We start from the raw sequence: 21,537 nt of genomic DNA, 5'->3' as shown, positions 1-21,537 counted from the left end.
GGCATAATTGGGCGCAAGTGTTTAATACTGTACTCATATTTAGGTTATTTTTATTGAACATTGATAACAGTGTAGTGCGATGTGCATGTGATGATAGATTGTATATGCTCTTCGCAATCATTATTTCTAAAAAGATACCATTTTATTTAACGTTTTTGCTAAATTTCTTTTGATTCAAATTTATTTAAATTAAAAATATCTTTAAACACTTAATAATATTAGTAAGTTCAGGGGCGGCTCTAGCTCGTGTAGCACCTGTGTACCATGAAACCCTGGCACCCCTACCCCTCCCCCCAGCTAGATATTAACTTTGCTGTCGCTTTTAAACTTTAAATACGTGAAGTAAGGTTTATTTAGAGTTGAAACAAAATGTCCATAGGGCGCTCGCGTTTGATATCGATAGCTGCCGCGACCGTGCTGGCTTGCCGCTTCTGTCATATCATTGTTGTACTATGATGGTCCAAGACGATGCTCTTAGTTGTCTCAAGGAGCGCCGCGGCGCCCCTCGAGACGGCGGCGCCCGTGTGCATTGCACAACCTGCACTGCTGCAGGTTAAGCTGCCCCCGAGTAAGCTACCGCCGGCTCAGAATGCTGATCAGTTAAGAACAGCCCACATGGAAACTCAACAGTTGCTTTTTAAATAAAATTAAACAATGAGTCTATAAACCAAATTTCACACTTTTCGACCAGTTATAATAAGATTAATATAACAATATACTTATCATTATAATATAACAGACTGAAATTCACAAGTACTGTCTATCTGTTGAAGTTTGCAGCTTTACAGTGCTTGAAGTGACAGCGTTGAGCTTAGCATAGATTTCTTCACAGCATCAGCTACATCATCTATTGGACTATTACATAAACAATCTTGTTTGTGTGTTACGCTTATAATATTGATGGTCTCTGATTAGAAACAAATTACATAATATTTAATTATTATGAAATTTGCGGTTAGAGACCACAGGAACGGAACTGAAGATAAATAAGCGAAGTAGCTTTCCCACAAAAACAAATGTTATTTAGATAAAAATGTATGGAATAACTTTGAAACGAAAACCAGAATATTTGATGGCGACGAGAATGAATAATATGCGAATAAATAAGACGCAATTAATTTAATATAAACAAAGGGAAAAGCGTATAAAGCAATTGACTTTAATAATTAAATAAATAATTGCTCACAGAATGAAATTAGATTATATTTTATTCGAGTATCTTTTTAACCTATTAAGGATGCGTTTACATGCATTTGTCGTAAAGTCTAGACGCGTTATTTGTTTTTAGTTTTTATGTTGATTATTTTTACTATATTATCTTAGAATATTTTACGGCTGATTTCTGTAGTAAATTCGTGCGTTCTTGGAATGATTCTTGTTCAATCTGTGACATGAAGGATGGATACCCAAGCAACAATGAAAATTCTTTAAATCTTGTTAAATTATAACATTCTTCTAAAAATTATTCACATGTAAACTTTTTTAATTTAATCAGAATTGTACACGTCCACTAAAACCATCTGTCCTTTTGAAATGTTTACAAAAGTAAAAGAGAGTGCTATATTAACTCATGCGGATAAAGCATTGTGTTAGCGTAAACGACTACAAGTATATTTGAAAGTTTTCATTTAATATTGTCGAAGACTACGCCTGTTGTCGCTGGATTGAAATTAGTTCCTTCAGTGGCATGACTAATTCGCAACGTGCACGTGCCGTTGCATACATTGCTACGTCACATTAAACAGCGTCGCATCTCGTCGGAGCGCGAGCCGCGTGGGATGCTGAACTTACTTATACTCTCATCACAAAACGAGCTATATTTTATTACACGAGTACATCATTTACAAGAAATAATTATAATTATACTAGTGTATGCGACTGTAAATTACTTTGTTTACAGTTTGAAGTTCTTAGTACATATCTCGTATATTTTTTTAATCAAAATAACGTGACCTGCCTTATAACTAAAGAGTCAAGAGTTTTTTGTCAATTAATTTTGGTTAAATCGTATAACATTACGTAAGTGGCCGAAGTCAATAGAATATGCCTCTCACTGTAGAGGCAACCTAAAACTGTATACTCCGCCTATCGATCGATGTGTCACGTCAATATTAATCAAAATTTATAATTAACTGCTTGTATCAGAATTAAATTATATTATTTATAATTACAACAATGATTACGAGCGTGTTTATTCATACATGGATGTTAAACTCAATTAGTTATTTAACTAATGAAATTAAACGACGCCTTTGATATAGTAAGTGATATATTTTAACACGTTGATTGCCACGGAAGTTTTTGAAAATCTGGTCTAAAATGAAAATTGGATTTAACACTTTCCATGTCATGTGGTACGTATACGACCTTCGTAGCACTTTCCGTTCATTTGCAGTTCTCATTGAAAAACAGGATTTTAAAAAAATGAATAGGATCGAATATAGATAACTTCACATCACGTATGCGTGTACGTAATGCATATTAAAATTGTTAACTTTTTCCCGCTAAATATGGAGTATTGAAAAAGTGTAAAGCATACGCCTTTAACGATTTTTTTTTATTATTATAGGTGGGTCTTATACGACCCACACGGCCTGAATGGAAAATCTTCAAAAATTGACGTCGCACGGAACGTGTTATTAACATTATATAATTAAAAACTCTTATTCTAGCGTATAGTTATCGTGAAAAAGCACAATGTTTTTTTTTCTTTAAAAAGGTCTTACGAATTATCTTAATCTATTAATTTTTATAATAACATTTTGTGGTCGGTTTTTAATATAATTTCTGTTCGTGCGTGCCAGTATTGAATTTTTGTTCTTTTCCCAAAAACAGTCTAACAATATTTACACTGATATATTTCGAGTATAATCGTACCTGAACAAAAATGGCAAGTAAACACAGGACGATGTAAGTCGTAGTTGGTGTTCTATAAAGGAACGCAATCTACGAGTTATCTCGTTGATGACAACCAACGTGTAGAACGTGTAGAAAATATAATTTTATAACCGTATGGTAATCGCTACCCATTTGGTCTCAAAAAGGTCGAAGGATTGTTGGGAATGCTATAAAAGAATTGTATTAAAAATTTTATAGGAACCCCGCCGTTGGAATTATTTATGTTCGATTAAAAAATGTTAAGCTTGCTAAAATTTGGTGCGAAAAATCCGTGTAATGTATATATTATAATGAAAGAAGTAAAAGTACAGCTCATTTGCTGTCAATAATTACATGGTACGCCCTATTCAAAAACGTAATGATAATGTATTAGGGGGACCGGAAAGTAATGTAGCTTTCTTAAGGTAAATTCACAGGACTACATTATTAACAAGTTTTTATTTCTATTTAACAATATATTCGCCCTCGTTATCAAATAACTTTTGCCGTCTAGTATACGTCTTCCAAGTACATAATGAGCTACCAAATGACAATCAAATGTTGACAGAAACGAAATTACTTTCCGTTCCATCTTATAGTAAGAAAAGGAGTTTTTAAAATTCGGATTACTACGTATTAAAGTCAATTATTGTTTACTATCAGTCACTGTAGACTTTGTTTACCCAAAAGTTATTGGCCAAGGTGTAGAACTTTAAAAGGTATATTTCCCTGTTTAAAAGCTTTTACATCTGTAATCAATCACCCTGTACAACAAAAGAAGTTATTGATTAACTGCGAAATAGATAAATACATTTTATGACTAACTCACTGAGCGATGCAGCTGTTGTATATGAATACATAAATTTGTATCGCGTGAACTAACAATCACGCGAAGTTTTAATAGAAAATATATTTATGTTTTCAGAAATTTTTCAACATTCTGTGCAATTCTCTGAAAGAAATTCTCATAAGAATCTTTTAGTGAGTATTAGGAAGCTTATAAAAAGATGAATAAAATCGATAAAGCCGTTCTCAAGTACTGGCGTTACCAAGGTAAATAGGGATTAATTTTTATATATATAGATATATAGGATTTTGAATATATCTTTGAAAGGACTTTCCTTGTATAATACACGATCGATTGAGGCTATGGTAACGTCGGAACATGTTGCTTGTATTTTCTGCGAATTTATAAACCTTCTTATAAGAGTTTACAGATATTCCATAAATCGATAGAATATAACATCTTCCCTTTGAACTTTATAATAAGAAGAACAAATTGTAAGGATTTTATAACATGAGATTACATGTAAGTACGTTAATATAACTATACGTATACTAATTAAATTATACGACATCAACATATTGCTCTCCCACCTTGGCCCCTAGATGTAAGCCTTCCTCGTTATTGTAGAGACGATGACCTATACAGAGTGATTGCAAAAAGTTGTAATTTTTAAGGGGTAAATGCATAGTTCATTTGCTGTCAATTAAATATCATACATCCAATCTAAATATCAACTTAATCAGAAATAATAAATAGCAAAAGTAAGGTAATAGCAAAATTCGGATTATTACGTATGCAAATTATTTTTTTAATATCTGTCCCATCACACTACTGCCACAAGTTACTGGCCAATCGCATTGCAAGAAAAAAAATAATGTAACGTCTTTTAGAGTGATTCACTTTATACAGGTTGATTAAAAATTTTGAAAAATTTTTTGCTAACAAACAAGCTGTATATTCACCATATTAAAACCTTTTACATTTATAACTAATCAAATCACTCTGTACAACCAAAAAATAAATTACAATTTTGTATTTATTTTTCGGTTACATATTTTGTGTTAAACTATATATTTTTTTTATGAAATCAGGCAAATGAACTGGTGACGTTACAGGCTAGAAAGGGCGCCGGTGACGTAAAACGAAGCGTTCTGTTTCCGGAATCGATGACAGCCAGCGTGTAACTATATGCACCGAGATACGTATTTGTATATCCACTTTCACATTTTATTCGTTGCAGAACATTCGAGATTCTTTTAAATTTTCAATCAGATCTATTTTTAAATATTATTCTACTTCATCCATAAATCGTTTGCATTTCGGTCAATTTTTTGAACTTCTAAATTTTATAACAGAGTTCGGATAAGCTATGCCTTAAGACACTATTTTGAATGTTTCTTGGAAAAGTCATATTTATGTCATCACCTGATTAATTATAAATTGACTTCAATCATAGGGACGTCCACAGGTGGACGAAGGCCTCCCACAGGAATTTTTTAAAGAACCGGTTGGCAACGGCCTGCATCTAGCGTCTTATAAAGTCTTTAGTTTTATTTGAGTAGTATGTAATGTTAAAAAATATTTCTGAAAAAACAAAGTTAATAAGCTTCAATATCCTACACATCACAACATCATAGGTGATCACTTCTAGGACTCAAGATCATTAACAACTATTTTTGATCAGTTAGGGTGAAGTTAGGTTTATGCCGTCCGAAAACATAGGACTTCCTCCAAAAATATCTACGGGGGGATATACTATATCGCCATGCTTTGCAGGCAGATAGGCAAACACATTGCGGTATTATGGTAGGCAAATGACACTGCTACCCATCCTCTGGAAACTTATTTGTGAGCAGTGGCAATCCTATGTAATTAATGCACAATGTGGATTATATGAGAGATTGTATCCCGGGAATCGAAAATAAGAAAAAGCAAATATCAGTCCTGTACCGCTGAACATCTCATAGTTTATGCCCTACTGTTTCGTTAAATGTAAGCCACTGTGGTAAAATCTATCTAGACAATTTATAAATATGAATAAAAAGCTATATCTGTCAACGAAGAAAAAAATATAATTATGAAATACATTTACTACATATAATTATAACATACTTTGTCCGCCTGTACATTAATATTTTTATACATATATGTATTAAATTCGGGTTTATCAACCAATTTGTTGAAGACTTGGATTCATATTCATCCATATATTTTATTAATTTCATCATCCATGTATTCTATTAATTTTGTAACGTCTACAATATACCTTGTTTTATACTTAATTTCACGAGCCACATGCGGCTCTGAGAGAATTATTTGTAGCCCGCGATAAATGTAACCGAGTCTTTCTTTTATTTTTGTGTAATTATTTTTTGTAATTGATATCGTTCGTTTATTTTTCAATATTTCTTTTAAATTACCGTAATGTTTAATTTCAATACACATTTTGTACTTTTGTAAAAAAAAGCGAAAAATGTAAAATTTCGAAAAGTGGCTCGTATTATCGCGGTGCTTATTTGGCCACTGTTTTTGAATCCCGTATGTTTTTACAGATATAATGAATTTAATTTACACCAAGAATGGTTATAAAAGAATCGTTCGTTTCTAATTAAACTGTTTAAAATAACTTTACTTTAATAGTATCGCAAGTTTGCGTCTACCAAAAAGTTGCCTAGACAAAACTGAAACCATTTAACTGACGTAATATTCGAACTGATTTCGATTTTTAATTTTTTTTTCCTACTTACAGCTAGATTAAATAAATTAAACAAGAAAATGACGGGTGAATAAAAATAAGTTAACGTAAATATTAATAGAAAAATATTCAATCTATTGCAACGTAGAGTATAAGACGTGTACAGGAAGTACTCAGGGCGGAGACGGACTGAAAACCGCTCATTCACCATCGCAACGCACTTTACCGTCAATCGACCGCCATCTTTTGAAGATATTGAATAACAGATTAGCAAAAAAATATCATAAATAATAGTTCGATAATCGTATAGTGACGTGTGGGCTTCAATAACTGATTTAAAAATTGAATGTGCAAGAAATAAAAATTTATTAGAAAATCCTAGAAAAATTATACATTATTAACATCTTTCAGGAGAGATTTTGTATACAATTACTATTATGGTGGCCAATAAAACTACAGCTTTTGTTAAAAATTGATTTTTTTTTCAATAGTAAATTTAAATATTCTTAATATGGTTCTTAATCTTAATAATTTTCATCTATAACATAGAAGCTGCAGATGTTATAAAACCTGGTATATCTAATTATCATTCATATAAGCGTAAACCATAATGAAACAATCAAAATATACCTCATATTATCTTATCACTAACAGCATTGTAAAACCTAAACATTCTTGTATTTATTTTAAAATGTCTGATATTATTAAAACGCAATATATTACGCAATTTTATGCTGTATTATTTAAGGTGTCTATTGAAGTGATATGAGATTGGTCAGCTCCCAATCTAGTGAAAGAAATCATGTTACACCCACCTGACGTTTCAGAGGCATTGTGATTAGATACAGTTTATAGGACTAGCAAACACTATGACTCCATATATAGCTATAAATTCTAACAAGCAAACAACAATTGGCATTGTCACAAAAAAGTTACTACTAATACTATTTCAACCTGTGTTATATGTACATAATTTGTCAATCAAGTTACTCTATTACTCTTCTTAAATTTGTGAACAAAATTTTGATAAAAACATTAAAAATAGTTTCAAGGCAATCTATGATGGATGTGTATAAATATAACCATTGTTTTAGACACTAATATGTCATTGTACTGGGTAATACAATTTATATGAATAACAAGCTCTACAATATTTTCAAAAACTTGATTAATACAAATAGTTGATCAGCACATAAAACAGAAATATTTAAAACACAAAATTTGATTCTGCCACTAACATATTATTAACAGTTGATACTGAAAGAGAATAATTAATGAAAGAAGTTGATATCCCAAAGTTAACATTATAAACATGTCATTTGAATTTTTATTTATTGAATGTATTATTGCTTTTTATTTATTAAATAACTTAATGAAGGACAGAACAAAAATGTAGACTATGGCATGAATTACTAGATAAATTAAGATATTTTGTTATCATATAAAAGATTATGTGGCCTTGATATTATTGATATTATTTAAGATATAGATATATGTGTGAAGATGATATAACTCACACAAATTTTAAATTAGAGAAGGATTTAAGCATATCTTTAAATAATTTAATATGGAACAATTATTCATAACATAAATTAATGATTTCTACTCATGTTAATTAGTTAAACAAGAAATGTGTAACTACCACATTGTTTTTCTGGGAGCCATTTATTTTTAGAATTCTTATAGGAAGTGTGAAGTGATAAGTAGGCCGGCTCTAAGGTCTTGCTATTTTTATCCTGCTTACTGTGATCACCTGGTGAAGACTGGGAATAGTCATCTTTGATGTTAAACAAGAGTTTAGGATAAGTGGACATAACTTTGATAAACTTATACATGAAAGAGTTATACAAAAAAAAGGTCAGAAATAAGTTAAATAGTAATAAATAACCACTCACATATCACAAATAGTCCCTCAAAATCAATCAATTGTTGTAGTTTATTTAATATGTCGTGAAAATACGAAACCCTCGAAAATACCTACGCGTGTCAGGTGATGTGATGTAACAATAATTACCATGTGTTTTTGTATTCATTAGGTCGGCAGTAGCGTCAACAACGTGTTGCTAGGAAACTGTGGTTCAGAGAGCGACCGCGTGCGCGGCCAAGTGCGCCGTGCCTCATACGTGGAAAATACGACGTGCAATTCGATGCACGTGCTGACGCGGAGTCCCAAGGGCCATTACATAACTGCAGGGACAGCGGACGACCGACATGGAGGACATCACACTAACACGACAGTCAAGCATCCGTTCCATATTTAGATGGAGCGCTAACGTCTACGTCTTTGCATACTTCAGGCGACTCGTAACATTTTTAGATCCGCGTGTAAACGATACCCAACGTTACACGTTGTACGATAGGTCAGACGTTACTTAAGATTATTCTGTTGTTATTCGAACAACAAAATAATATAATACGCATATATGCGTGGAAAACGTTATCCTATCAGAATTCTTTTTATTTATGAAATATAAAACCAAACATCACATGAAATGGACGAAAAAATGTAAAACAACGGTGTTAAAGGATACTAAGCTCACCTTAAAGATGTCACGTTGGTGTTGAGCACAAATTAGAAATTAATAACAACAAACAGCATTCCGCGGCCACCGTTCTTGAAATCAACACTCAACAAACACCTCAACACCCAATCAGACCATGAACTAAAGAGTAACCTACATAAATAAACATATGATACAAAATACGATTTGATACAAATTTCCTTGTCTATGTGTAACCATGACAGTTTCCAAGTTTTCTTACGGTAGTTTTTCATGGGTGCACTAAATCCACGTTTTATAGTCTAATAATTATGCAATAGTCAGACAAATTACTTTGTGAATATTTTATTCTATTTCGGAGTAGTCTCTTATTTATAATAAGCCGCTAGAACTTAAAATATTTATTAAGTGCCTAATAAGATTTTATTTATTGATAATGTTACGAAATATGCACATTTTGCTTTAAATCACTGGATCAATGATTAAAGTACAGTGTTCTAAGGTAAAATGAAAAATTAGTAGAAAACAGTACTATAATTCGAAAATTTATGTGTAAATTAATGTAAGGTAATACGTTTAAACGACAAAATAATAATTGTATATTTAAAACACCAAAATATAAACTAAATTCTATTTAAATTTTCGAGTACTTCACATTTATTTTCAATATATTACTTACAAATTACAGTTAATATTTTGGCGTCAGTGTAAAGGAAAAATAATCAATTTAAAGCATAAACAAACTAATCACCTCTAATAACTGAAAATTCTGTGAATCGTACAAATTTAATATCTGGAATGTATTATATTTTTATTTATAAACATGACTAAACAGGATAATGTTTATTAATAACAATTAAAAATGTAATATTTAGAGTAAAACAAGCGCAATGTAAATTAGTTACATTAAATAAGATTACATGGATTGTTACCGAAAACTTATTGTTAGTTGTTAATAAAATTAAATATTAATAATATTTCTTAAAACTTATATTTTTACTTTTATTTAGCAAATATATAAAATCAACTTTTGTTAAGTGGCAATAATGCTGCTATCCAGAAAGAAGAAAACACGTTAAACTTGACGTGGACTTAACTAGCTGGCCCACTTTGCTAAACAATAATGTATTAGATATTCTAACTACTTTAGCATTGTAAGACAAGAATTTGATTCTACTAGCCAGATTTATGTCATTTCTTAACAGAAGATGAATTTAAATATCGTAAGTGCATTTCATTTTGCGTCTTAAAACGAAATTTGACAGACATTTTCCGGAATCGGTACTACGTGTTGATAAAATATTGAAGTTATAATATATGTTTTATTTCACAGAAAATGTACACTATTTTGTGTGCGGTGTTGTTACCATTACTTCTTAGTCAAAACGCCGACGCGGCAGCTGTAATATCCATAGACTTAGGGTCGGAATGGATGAAAATCGGCATCGTGTCACCTGGTGTGCCTATGGAGATCGTATTAAATAAAGAATCAAAACGCAAAACGCCGGCTGTAGTAGCATTTCGGGACGGAGTGCGAACATTCGGAGAAGACGCAGTTACTGTGGGCGTCAGATTTCCGAAGAACACTTATAAATTCTTATTAGATTTATTAGGAAAACCATTCGATCATCCTCTGGTGAAAGCTTACAAGTGAGTATTTAAAATAAATATCAAGCGCTTTTTGGGTTATCGCCCCACATACTTGTTTATTTTTTTTAAACAGAAAGTGACTTCATTTTGTATTAAAAGAAATATATCAATTATCTTCCTCATTTTAGGGAACGTTTTCCATATTATGACTTGATTGCATCAGAACGTGGCACCCCTGTTTTTGTGCATGATGAAAATACAAAATTCACTCCTGAGGAACTTGTTGCACAACTCTTAGCTAAGGCAAAAGAGTTTGCGGAGATCAGCCATGGTATGTACTTTTTATTATGGTGGTAGGGTTGTTTCTTACCTATTTAAGCTATCTTCATTTTAGTAATGCTTATGGATACAGTATGTTTCATTTATTCTCCAAGTGATTACATCAGCAATTGCTACATCAGTTACTGGTAATATTTTTTAATGCTTGTAATGTAACTTTAATGTGAAAGTTTTTACAATCTGTTGGACCAGTCTAAAAATGTATATAATTGTATAGAATTAATAAAATGTATCAACATAATAATTCATACTATTAAAATGTAATAAATATTTAAGTATTATATTGTTTGGATCAAAAGATGTATCCTTATAAGTAGAAAGATGGACATTTTAATATTAAATAAATACACTAAAATTAAAGAAGACATACATTATTATGGCAAATTAATGGGATAAATATATGGTACAAAGATAAATTAAATATTGTTATCATGTGTAATGTTAACAGATGAATAATCATGATTGAAAAATATCTTTAAAATATATTTTTTAATCATGTATTTGAGGTGTAGTTTGTCAATTGTCCTATAATCTAAAAATATAGTAATATCTGAAAAGAAATTAATAAGGAGGAGCAATATTGATGTTTTTAGCATTAATACAGTGTGACTGATTATAGGTATAAATCTTTATAGTCAATTGATATATAGCACATCCTGTTTAAGATTTAGTAGATAATGTCATGAATAAAAAGCATTTTCAAAATTCAGATTACTGCATATAAAAATTAATAATTATTTTCTGTCTGTCCTTGCAAACTGTACTGCCAAAATTTGCTAGCCTGTTGCATGCCAATAGAAAAAATGTATTAATGTAACATATTTCTGAGTGATCACTTTATACAGGTTATTGGAAATAGCGTTTTTAAAGTTGTTTCTGACAAATGAGCTATACATTCACCCCATTAAATTTTACACCAGCTTATATATGCAACACAACCTTGTAAAGCAATCCTTATTTTCACATAAAATATTCAAATTTGTTTGACCATACATTTATTTATGACTATAGCTTTCTAAAGACTCCACAATGACCATAATAAGTTTTGCGGTCCAATGCAAAAGAAACATATTAATAAATATACAGCATTTCAAATTGATTACATTATTTATGGAGCTAATGTTATAGTAAATGAAGAATTCATATTAAAATATGTTTTCTGCTTTCATATGTAGGTGAATATATTTTTATAGTAATACATTATGGTACACAATGTTTTTTGTTTGATTACATCCTGGTATGATTATATGGTTTTGATTTACTGAAAATGTTTGGCAGCTAAAAACAAGTGTTTTTATTTATTCTGTGGTTTATGTTTTTTGCACTCTTGCCATTTTTTTTCATTAACACCTTGTGCCCTAACAAAAATATACAAAAAATAGGTGAATAATTAGTATTAATTAATTAGATCCTAGTGACACATTTAGATAATAATTTTTATTTATTTATATTTGTATGTAGTTGGTCTAGTAACTGCATTTGAAAAATTACAGGTCAACCTATCAGTGAATGTGTGATCACAGTGCCGGGTTATTTCAATCAAGTAGAGAGGAGAGCTTTAAAGGATGCTGCAGCCCTTGCAGGACTCAATGTGCTACAACTTATTAATGACTATACAGCTATTGGTATTAACTATGGAATATTTAGACGGAAGGTTTGTAATTTATATTTATTTAAATATCCTTAAAACAAGTTAGCATTAGAGTTACAAGGATCTTTACCTAGTTTTTTTATTTGATGTTAAAAGAAGATGAAAAGTAACAAAATAAAATAGTAATTATATTCACACAAACATGTACATGATGTACAGGTTTTTGCAACTGAAAGCCCAGTTTTCATTGAAGTAGTCATAATTCATGTTTATTTTCTTTAATTGCTTACATCATAAGTTTTTTTCCATTTCTATTATAATTTTTAATCATAATTTAATTTTTATATCTTATATTAATAATTCCCATGGTTTTTGAATTTGTTGAAGTCCTACTTTCTATAAATAATGGTTACAATATATTGATAGTAAGAATACAAGAAACCACTCAGGTTTATAGTTCTGCTATCGGAATTGATATTGAATAATATGAAATAAAATAAAGTTTAACAATAGAATGAGTGATAGAGGACGCCTCTGTTTGGCAAAAGTATAAATTATATTTTCCCTTATCATAAATGTTTAATTCATTAAAAATATTTCCTTTAGTTAAGATAATTTTGTATCCTAACATTAAAGATTTGTTTACTTTATTTATTTCTATACAAATTTATAACTTTTATATTTAACATTGCTGTAGGTGTTCTAGTTCACTAGAAAGATGTATTCACTTAATTTATACATTTTTTATAGTCATGTATCAAGATGTCTATAAAATAATTATTATTTACAGGAAATTAATGAAACTGCTTGGTACACTCTGTTCTTTGACATGGGCGCGGTATCTACTAAAGCTGCATTGGTAGAATACAAAAATGTTAAAATAAAGGAAAGAGGCTATGTTGAAACAGTACCACAGTTGCAAGTTATTGGTGTTGGATTTGACAGGTTTGTAAAAATATAATAAAAGCACTTTATTTTTTTTATTTATTTAATATTCTTTATTGTACACACTAGGATACATTTAAATAGTTTCATAATAATAAACAAAAAGGTACAATGGGCTGTCTTATCACACAAGGCAATTTCTTACAGACAATCATAATGTAATAAACTTTAAAATACAAAATAATCTTTGATATTCATTTTCTATGTTAAAGTATGTTGTGTATTCCTTCTTGGATCTATTTCCCTATATACTTTATATACTTTGCGCTAGTTTTTAGGGTTTTCGATTGTCTGAAGAACTTAAAGATTCTTTGTATGCAAATGCTCAAGAGCCTCAATTTCTTGTGATCAGGTTGTTGATCAGTTCAATTTTCGTTTTATTGGAGATGTGGTCTTTCCACATTCGCATCTAGCAAAGACATACTGTGTACTATAACTATGCAAAGTATTTTCTTTAGATATAATAAATAATTTCTTACCTACCAGCAAGAAGTAGCAGGATATTCCAAAAAGCCGTCCAGATAGATACCAAATCAAAAAAAATATTTTTACTATACACTGTCGTATTTAATTATCAGGTCCTTCTTATACTATAACTTAAGTTAAGCAACTGTTAAGTATATTAATTTAATTGGTTATATAATTTAGGTTATGTTAAAAACCAAAAAAAAGTAAGAAAACAGAGAAGAAAAAGGAGTGTTGTAAAGTTATCTTTGCAGTTGTATTGTATACAGTATTTGATATAGTAAACCTAATAAAACTGAATAGTACCATATTTTTTAGGCCAAGTTGCAGCAACTTCTATCTAGCCAGTTTCCAGTGTATTTTAAAACAATCAATATTCCATTAATATTATGACAGTCGATTGTTACACTAATAGAGTTTTTGACAATATAAACAATAAAACATTAAATTATAAAATTCACTTTTTCTCTTTTTAATACAGAACTTTGGGTGGTTTTGAGATGACATTACGTCTACGTGAACACTTAATCAAAGCTTGGAAAGCAAATGGCGGTGGTGATGTGAGAGCTTCACCCAGAGCTATGGCGAAGCTGCTGCGAGAGGCAGAAAGATTGAAAATTGTTCTATCAGCTAATACGGAGCACTATGCCCAAATTGAGAATCTTATGGATGACAAGGATTTTAAAGTTTTGGTAAGTTATGATTTTGTATTAATGAAAGGTACAATAGAATTTGAATGAAAATAGATATTTGTATATTGTTTTTTTATATAAATCATACACATTTCCTTTATGATTTTGAAATAACGCAGTCCATGGATAAGAATGAATAACTTTTTTTACATAAATTTTTTGTCCTTTAAAAAATTATGTTGAGATTCATCAACATAATTTTTTAAAATTCTAATTTTGATAGCGCTTGCAAAAACTTATTCTTTGTAGCAAAAAGCCAGCAAGGCCTAGTCTGTAATAAATGCACATTATTGTTATCAAGTAATGATTAATAGTTACAAAATTGGTTTTTATTCTTAATTTTAATTTGTATTTTTATAAATTATTCTCGTTTTATAAATACTTACGTAATAATGATTTCATTATTACCTTTTTTGCATGATTTTTTTAAATTAATCTGGGTTATTGCAATTTACACGGTTTTTTTGAGTTGCGAAATTTACTTTGTCATAACTATTTTTTGCACAAATGTTTTTATGCACTCCCCTAAGCATTTACCGTGTAAAAAACGTATAGTCCAAATCGTGACACAAATGGTTAAAAAAAACAGAGCATAAATCAGTATGACTTAAGGCTGTATAAGGTAAATGAAATCCATTTTTCATAATGGGTACACATGGTGGACTACAGCCGACATAGTCTCTAATCTAATCTCTGTGAAATGTCATTTATAAATACATGTTTTTGTAATACATTTTTGAAAACTAACCTAATAATTTGTGAAATTTTTGAATTAGATCTGGAAACAACAATAATTTGATTATCGCTATTACGCAATTACGGTGCTTTACTGTATCTGAATTTTGGGTTTTTCATATGTAATTTATTTTACATAATGGTATATCTTTAAGGAAGAATACCCATATAGTTTTTTGAAAGTATTTTTGTTACAAACTATTAAATACAATAATTGTCAACTATCAATTTTGTAAGATTTTTTTATGATCTCAAATGTTTGAAATGTGTCATTTATTATGACATGGTTATAACTGTCTATGGCTTATGTGAATGAATTAACCATGGAGTCCTTTACAGTACTTAATCCAAATGTAGATATTTCAATATAAGTGGGGATAAATGTGGTGGGTGTATCCAGAACTTTATTGCAAATTTGTCGCACAAGGTTTATAAGGCAGCTAACATAAGCATTGAACAAATCTTGAGAATAATTAGACAGAATTTAATATTTCTAGAGACAAGAACAAATGTTTTGTGATTGTCAGCTTATGTTTTAAAATTTTAAGTAGTACTTCATAATAGGTAAAACATATGGTAATAGATGAATGCTTTGCTTGATGAATTAAGAAAGATGTTACAGGGAATTTATATTGACAGGTAACCAGAGCAGAGTTTGAAGAGCTTTGTACAGATTTGTGGAGTAGAGTGGCAGGTGTAGTCCAACGTGCTGTGGCTGCTGCATCAGGTTCCGGTGGTGGTGCAAAGCTAATCCTAGCTGGAGGCGCAGCCCGCGCGCCGGCAGTCCACGAGGCACTTCGCAAGGCTGTTGGACATGAACCAGCCCGGTCAATCAATGCAGATGAGGCTGCTACCATGGGTGCTGTGTACAGGTATGAAATGTTACAGAGTGATCGGTTAAAGGCGTAAAAGATATAAAGGGGTGAATGTATAGTTTATAAGCAACTGATGTATACATACACCCTATGAAAAATCTTTGGTTCCAGAAATGATGTCTATGATGTCCAAAATGGCATATTAATAATTTATATAATATTAATAAATTATTTGTTGTTTAATATTTGTCTCTGCAGACTTTGTACTGCCTATAAGTTTTGAAAAAAAATTGATATATCATTTAATACTAATCACTATATATAGAGTGATTAGGAACAGGTGTAAAAGTTTTATAAAGATTACATTTTTGAAGGTTTTACTACATATATACATATATGTACACATATGCACACACACATATTTATATATATATATACACACATAAAAATAAAGGAAGTCTAAATGAATTATATGCATTAAAAGAAAGCTAGTTTCTAACAAATTACTCTTCTAGAACTGTTCAATTCGAACCTACATTTTCACCAGATTACATCATAAAATAACAGTTTATTTGTGTTTTAAAATGTTTACATATCAAATCATAGCATATTTCAAAAAAAAAAATTAGTATTGTTCCTTATACAATAAATAATGTTTGTGTCTTCTTTTTCAGGGCGGCGTCACTCGCCACAGGATACAAAGTGGCTCCTTTAAATGTTCGTGATGCAGTACTATTGCCTATTCAAGTAATTTTCACCAGAAGTGTTGATGGCAATGATAAATTGGTGTGTAAAAGTATTACATTTTACTTTTAGTGATTATATATGTAATTTTATATATTTTTTTATAATATACGATACCATAAAGTTTCTCTACTTGTTAGATTGATTAAATTTTCTTGGAGGATACAGGTTGGTTGGAAATACCCGTAAAAGCTTCAAACGGGTGAATGGGTAGCATAATTGCTGTCAATTAATCTATGGTACACCCTATCCAAAAATCAATGAAAGAAAACATGTTTTCAAAATACAAATTGCTACATATTTAAATCAATTAAAGAATCAATTAAAGTAACATATTTCAGAGAGATCACTTTATACAGATTGATAGGAAAAAGAAGTAAAAGCTTTAAAGGCATTTATAGACACCTTTTACTACCTATTTCCAATCAGTCTATATACCTGGGTAACATAACAATAATATTATTTTGTTTCAGATAAAGAGGACTCTTTTCGGACCCATGAATCCCTACCCTCAAAAGAAAGTAATCACATTTAATAAACACACAGATGATTTCACATTCAATGTCAATTATGCTGAACTAGATCACATTCCTTCTACTGAATTGAATTATATCGGAAATTTGAACCTGAGTCAGGTAATTTTATCTGGTGTCAGCGAGGCTCTTGCTAAACACACTGGAGAAAATGTTGAACACAAGGGTATTAAAGCGCATTTCAATATGGACGACTCTGGTATTCTAAATCTAGTCAACGTCGAATTTGTAGCCGAAAAAACGGTCTCGGAAGATGACGAAGACAAAGACAGCACTCTTTCCAAGATTGGTAGTACTATAAGTAAATTGTTTAGTTCTGATACGGAAGCAAACGAGAAAGTTGAAGATAAAGTAGAGGATAAAACAAAGGAGGCAGAAAAGAATGAAACTAAAGCTAATGAAACAACCACAGACAAGCAGAATGCTACAGAAACGGAAAGTAAACCTAAACCGAAGATAATAGTGCTGAAAGAGCCAATACAAAATGAAGAGCAGATTCTAAGTTTACAACCTTTAACACCGGAACAGTTTAAGGAATCCAAGAATAAAATCAAAGAATTAAACGTAATTGATAAGAAAAGAGTAGAAAGAGAGACTGCATTGAACAATCTAGAAGCCTTTGTTGTCGATGCACAGTTAAAAATAGATATGGATGAATTTGCTGAATGTGGAACAGCTGAACAAATAGAAGAAATCAAAAAACTATGCAGTGAAATTTCGGAATGGCTTTACGATGAAGGTTATGAAGCCGAAACAGAGGTATATGAGGCAAAACTTACATTGTTGAAAGACAAAACAAATCCCATTTTCTACAAACACTGGGAGCATAGAGAGAGGCCAGATGCTGTTGCTGCGATCCGCAACATGCTCAATAGTTCTCAAGAATTTCTTAAAATGGCAAAGAACTTAACTAAGGAAACGAATGCAGAGCGCGATGTATTCACAGATGTTGAAATTGGTGTATTAGAGAAGAAAATTGACGAAACAATGTCTTGGCTTACTAACTCAATTGAGGAACAGAAGAAATTGAAAAAGAATGAAGACATAAAACTGACTGTTGATAGCATAAGAGAGAAAATGTCTAATTTAGATCGAGAAGTGAAATACCTAGTTAACAAAATGAAGATTTGGCGGCCAAAGAAACCACTTAAGAAAGACGCGGACAATAAAACTGAAACAGTCATAGAATCCGAAAAAGAAGGGGAGCAAGAACAAGTAGAAGATGGAACTGAAAAAACGGAAGAACAAGAAGAGAAACCAGAAGTCTCGGACGAGCCGAAAGATACTGGAGGCGATGAAACACCGCAAATATCTGACGACAATCCAGAACATTCCGAATTATAATGAGGTGTTATAATTTATTAGTATAATTTATTTTTTACTCTGAAAATGTATGGGATTTGTTCACTTTTCGTATATACCACAAAAGTCTCGCACAAAAGTATGTTATGTTTATTAGAGGCTGAATATCCTGTAGCTAATTATTAACTTGATATTACACTGCGTTATATAGATATAGATCAAACTTGTAAGCTAAAGTGTATGTCATCACAATGCATATTTTTGTCTGCAGGTGTATAAAATGTAATGTATGGAAAGCGAACAAGTTCAGAGAAGCATGGCTATAATCTCAAAAGCATTCATTCTGTGTTCTTTACTTCCTACTGGAATTGTTTTTGATATAACTTAGACGTTAGTGAATGTTGCTTACATTATCTCTTTCATAGTCTTTCCTTAGCTGGTGTCATTAGAAATCTTCTTGGTTTATTAGATATATATGGTTATTTATAATATACTGTTATTTTAATTTAAGTGTAGTACAAAATCATTAACAAACTCCGTTTATTCCTTACTTTTGCACTATCGTCTACGATATATCTTGTTACAAATGAAATTGATTTTAAATGTTTTTTGTTTTGTTTAATGTGGTACGCAAAATATTCTTCGATTTTCGCAATGGACCCCAATGGATTATACAGCGCGAGGACGTGTCTTATTTATTAATATAAACATAAATGTGATAGAGTGACTGTAAATTTGTGAGTGTTTCGGACTGTCTTTCTGTTACGGGCAATACTGAATTTATTTAAAATGTGTTTCATGCGGATTTATTACTTTAAGTTCGTGATATAGTTGTTCTTATTTTACAGTATTGCTATAATCACATTTTCGTTGGATGAAGTTTGTTTATTATTTATAGGAACAAAATAATTTTGTAATAATAAAAACGAGTGTTACAAAATTATTTTCTTTAGCACCGTAATTAATAAATCTTGTAGATTGTGCGTCATTGTGACTTATTTTGTGCATTTAGGAATTTTTCATAAAACTACGTATTTTCAGTGAAGAGATTATTTTTAAGACTTGCTTGTCTCTCTCTGCTTTTTACTTGTTTTTTTTTTTTTTAAGAAATGAAGAAAATATCAACGTATGAACGAGCAAGTAATGCTTAGCGTTTTTGCTGAACTTTTTTTATAGTTTCATTAGAACACCTTAGTTGAAGAATGGAGGCAGCAAACTGTTCTTTGAAGATGTCGGTATCAGAAAACAGTTCTGGCAGTGTTAATAAATTATGCAACGTCATAGAGACTTGTTCACTACCCAGTCGCAAATGAAAATAAATTATTGAAAGAACATTCAATTATTGTTTTATTGTACTTGATATTTTGATCACACTACAGAATGTTTTTAAAGTATCTCGATATATTTCTTTTTTCATATTATTACCAATATAGTGTCATATACAATGAACAGATGTGTACAGAAACTAGAAGCAGATTAGGTTTTCCTATAAAAGCATCTTTCAACTTAGAGCTGAGAGGGTTCTGAAGACGCTCTCATCTCAAAAGAACGCCCACTAAAAACTCGTTTATTTTTTTTGGAGTTAGAATACACATTATGTTCGCTGGGCAGTAAATACTAAAAAAATTAGAACTCATCTCATTGGTCAATGATACCGTTTACTTTCTTAGCAAAATGGGAGACTACATGTATTGTGGATAAATAAGTGTAGTTTCATCGCCTAGTAACAAAATTAGCTCAAGCTATAATTTAATAACAAATCCTTTCGACAATATTGACCAGCACTTATTAATTAAATAAATGTATTGTATACAAAATAATACGAGTGGTTAACGTAGAACTAGTATGGGCTAAAACCAAATTTGCTGAACTAAAAAATATGTAAAAAGGTATGTTGCAAAAATTAATTAAAACTTTTAGCTATTACAGGAGCTGTAGTAGTTAAAGATGTGAATGTTGTGTACTACAAATCTGACTGGCTCTCGTATGAAGAAATAGTTTTTAAAAAGTAATGCATATTATGACACTAGATGGCGTTATAGCAAATTAATACAAATAATTACAATATAAATTTATTATGTATTATAACAACTATCAATGTTAATAATTTTGTTAATTCTCTTTGGTATTATTACAATTAACATAATAAGAATTTAATATATTAGGTACACAATTTAATATTTGTTTCGGCGCCTTACTTTTAAACAGTGGCGTACCTAGGGGGGGGGGGGGGGTCGGTGGGTGCGGTCCGCACCGGGCAGCACTTATCTTGGGGCGGCATTTTTTATATTTACTTATAATTGTAAAAAGCAACTTATTTATTTTAAATTTTTTCTTTCTTGAATAATAAATGATTATTATGATTATTAGAAGAAGAAAAAAGTTAAACGAGATCAGATGCTGGAATATTATTCAATTCTATGTAATCTTTTTCTTTTCTATGTTACCTTCATTTATGGGAACCCGTCCTTTTAGAAATTAACGACGCTCAAAAATACCTGCAAGTAAAAGGGTTAAATGTCCACCAATGCCATATAAAACTAAATTCTTTGCAAACACATTTCATGGAACAGAGAGATACGCTAGTACAAAACGCTGTTATAGCAGCCAAAATAATTTGTGAAGAGTTAGAGATATCGACTAAGCGTCGAGTTAGAAGGAGAAAAAATATGATATAATATAAAAAAATATGAAAAAATATAATATCCTTAGAAGAAGTACGAAGAGAAATGTTTTCATCTATGGACAGAATTATAAAGGAATTAAAGAACGCTTCGATCAGTTGCACGGCTTTGTAAGAAAATATTCGTGTATAATACCGTGTAACCTACTAAATGAAGAATTTGAACGTCAAATAAATGACTTGATTGACATTGATAAAGAACAGTTCCATATTAAAAGAAAAAGGATCCAGGTTTTTATGGCT

At 30.7% G+C, this 21,537-nt stretch overlaps 2 protein-coding genes across 3 annotated transcripts in view; one reads left to right on the top strand and one right to left on the bottom strand.

Moving 5' to 3' along the window:
* Positions 1 to 9,008, bottom strand: part of LOC137929803 (forkhead box protein N3-like) — a 39,563-nt gene extending 30,555 nt beyond the window's left edge. For both annotated transcript variants that reach the window (XM_068772914.1, XM_068772921.1), the window contains exon 1: positions 8,900 to 9,008. The gene's annotated coding sequence lies outside the window, so the exon portion shown is untranslated. The remainder of the gene's footprint in view (positions 1 to 8,899) is intronic.
* Positions 9,009 to 9,930: 922 nt separating this feature from the next.
* Grp170 (Grp170 co-chaperone) lies at positions 9,931 to 19,950 on the top strand. Its single transcript, XM_068772642.1, has 9 exons — positions 9,931 to 10,083; positions 10,194 to 10,510; positions 10,639 to 10,781; positions 12,283 to 12,443; positions 13,171 to 13,325; positions 14,272 to 14,482; positions 15,857 to 16,089; positions 16,707 to 16,818; positions 17,250 to 19,950. Exons 1-9 carry the CDS (start codon positions 10,069 to 10,071, stop codon positions 18,651 to 18,653), a joined length of 2,751 nt encoding a protein of 916 aa, XP_068628743.1. The 5' UTR covers positions 9,931 to 10,068; the 3' UTR covers positions 18,654 to 19,950.
* The last annotated feature ends 1,587 nt before the right edge of the window (positions 19,951 to 21,537 follow it).

The sequence above is a fragment of the Battus philenor genome, unplaced genomic scaffold (genome assembly GCF_028537555.1).
Source record: "Battus philenor isolate CCGP_79_NKW_IND1 unplaced genomic scaffold, ilBatPhil1.0.hap1 SCAF_11, whole genome shotgun sequence".
Lineage (NCBI taxonomy): Eukaryota > Metazoa > Arthropoda > Insecta > Lepidoptera > Papilionidae > Battus > Battus philenor.
The sequence above is the reverse complement of the archived record's forward strand: the minus strand, read 5'-3'. Positions and strand labels throughout refer to the sequence as shown.

Coding starts and splice junctions, on each gene's coding strand:
- Grp170 (XM_068772642.1), top strand. Junction 10,511..10,638: donor CCTCTGGTGAAAGCTTACAA/GTGAGTATTTAA, acceptor TCCTCATTTTAG/GGAACGTTTTCCATATTATG. Junction 16,819..17,249: donor TTGATGGCAATGATAAATTG/GTGTGTAAAAGT, acceptor ATTTTGTTTCAG/ATAAAGAGGACTCTTTTCGG.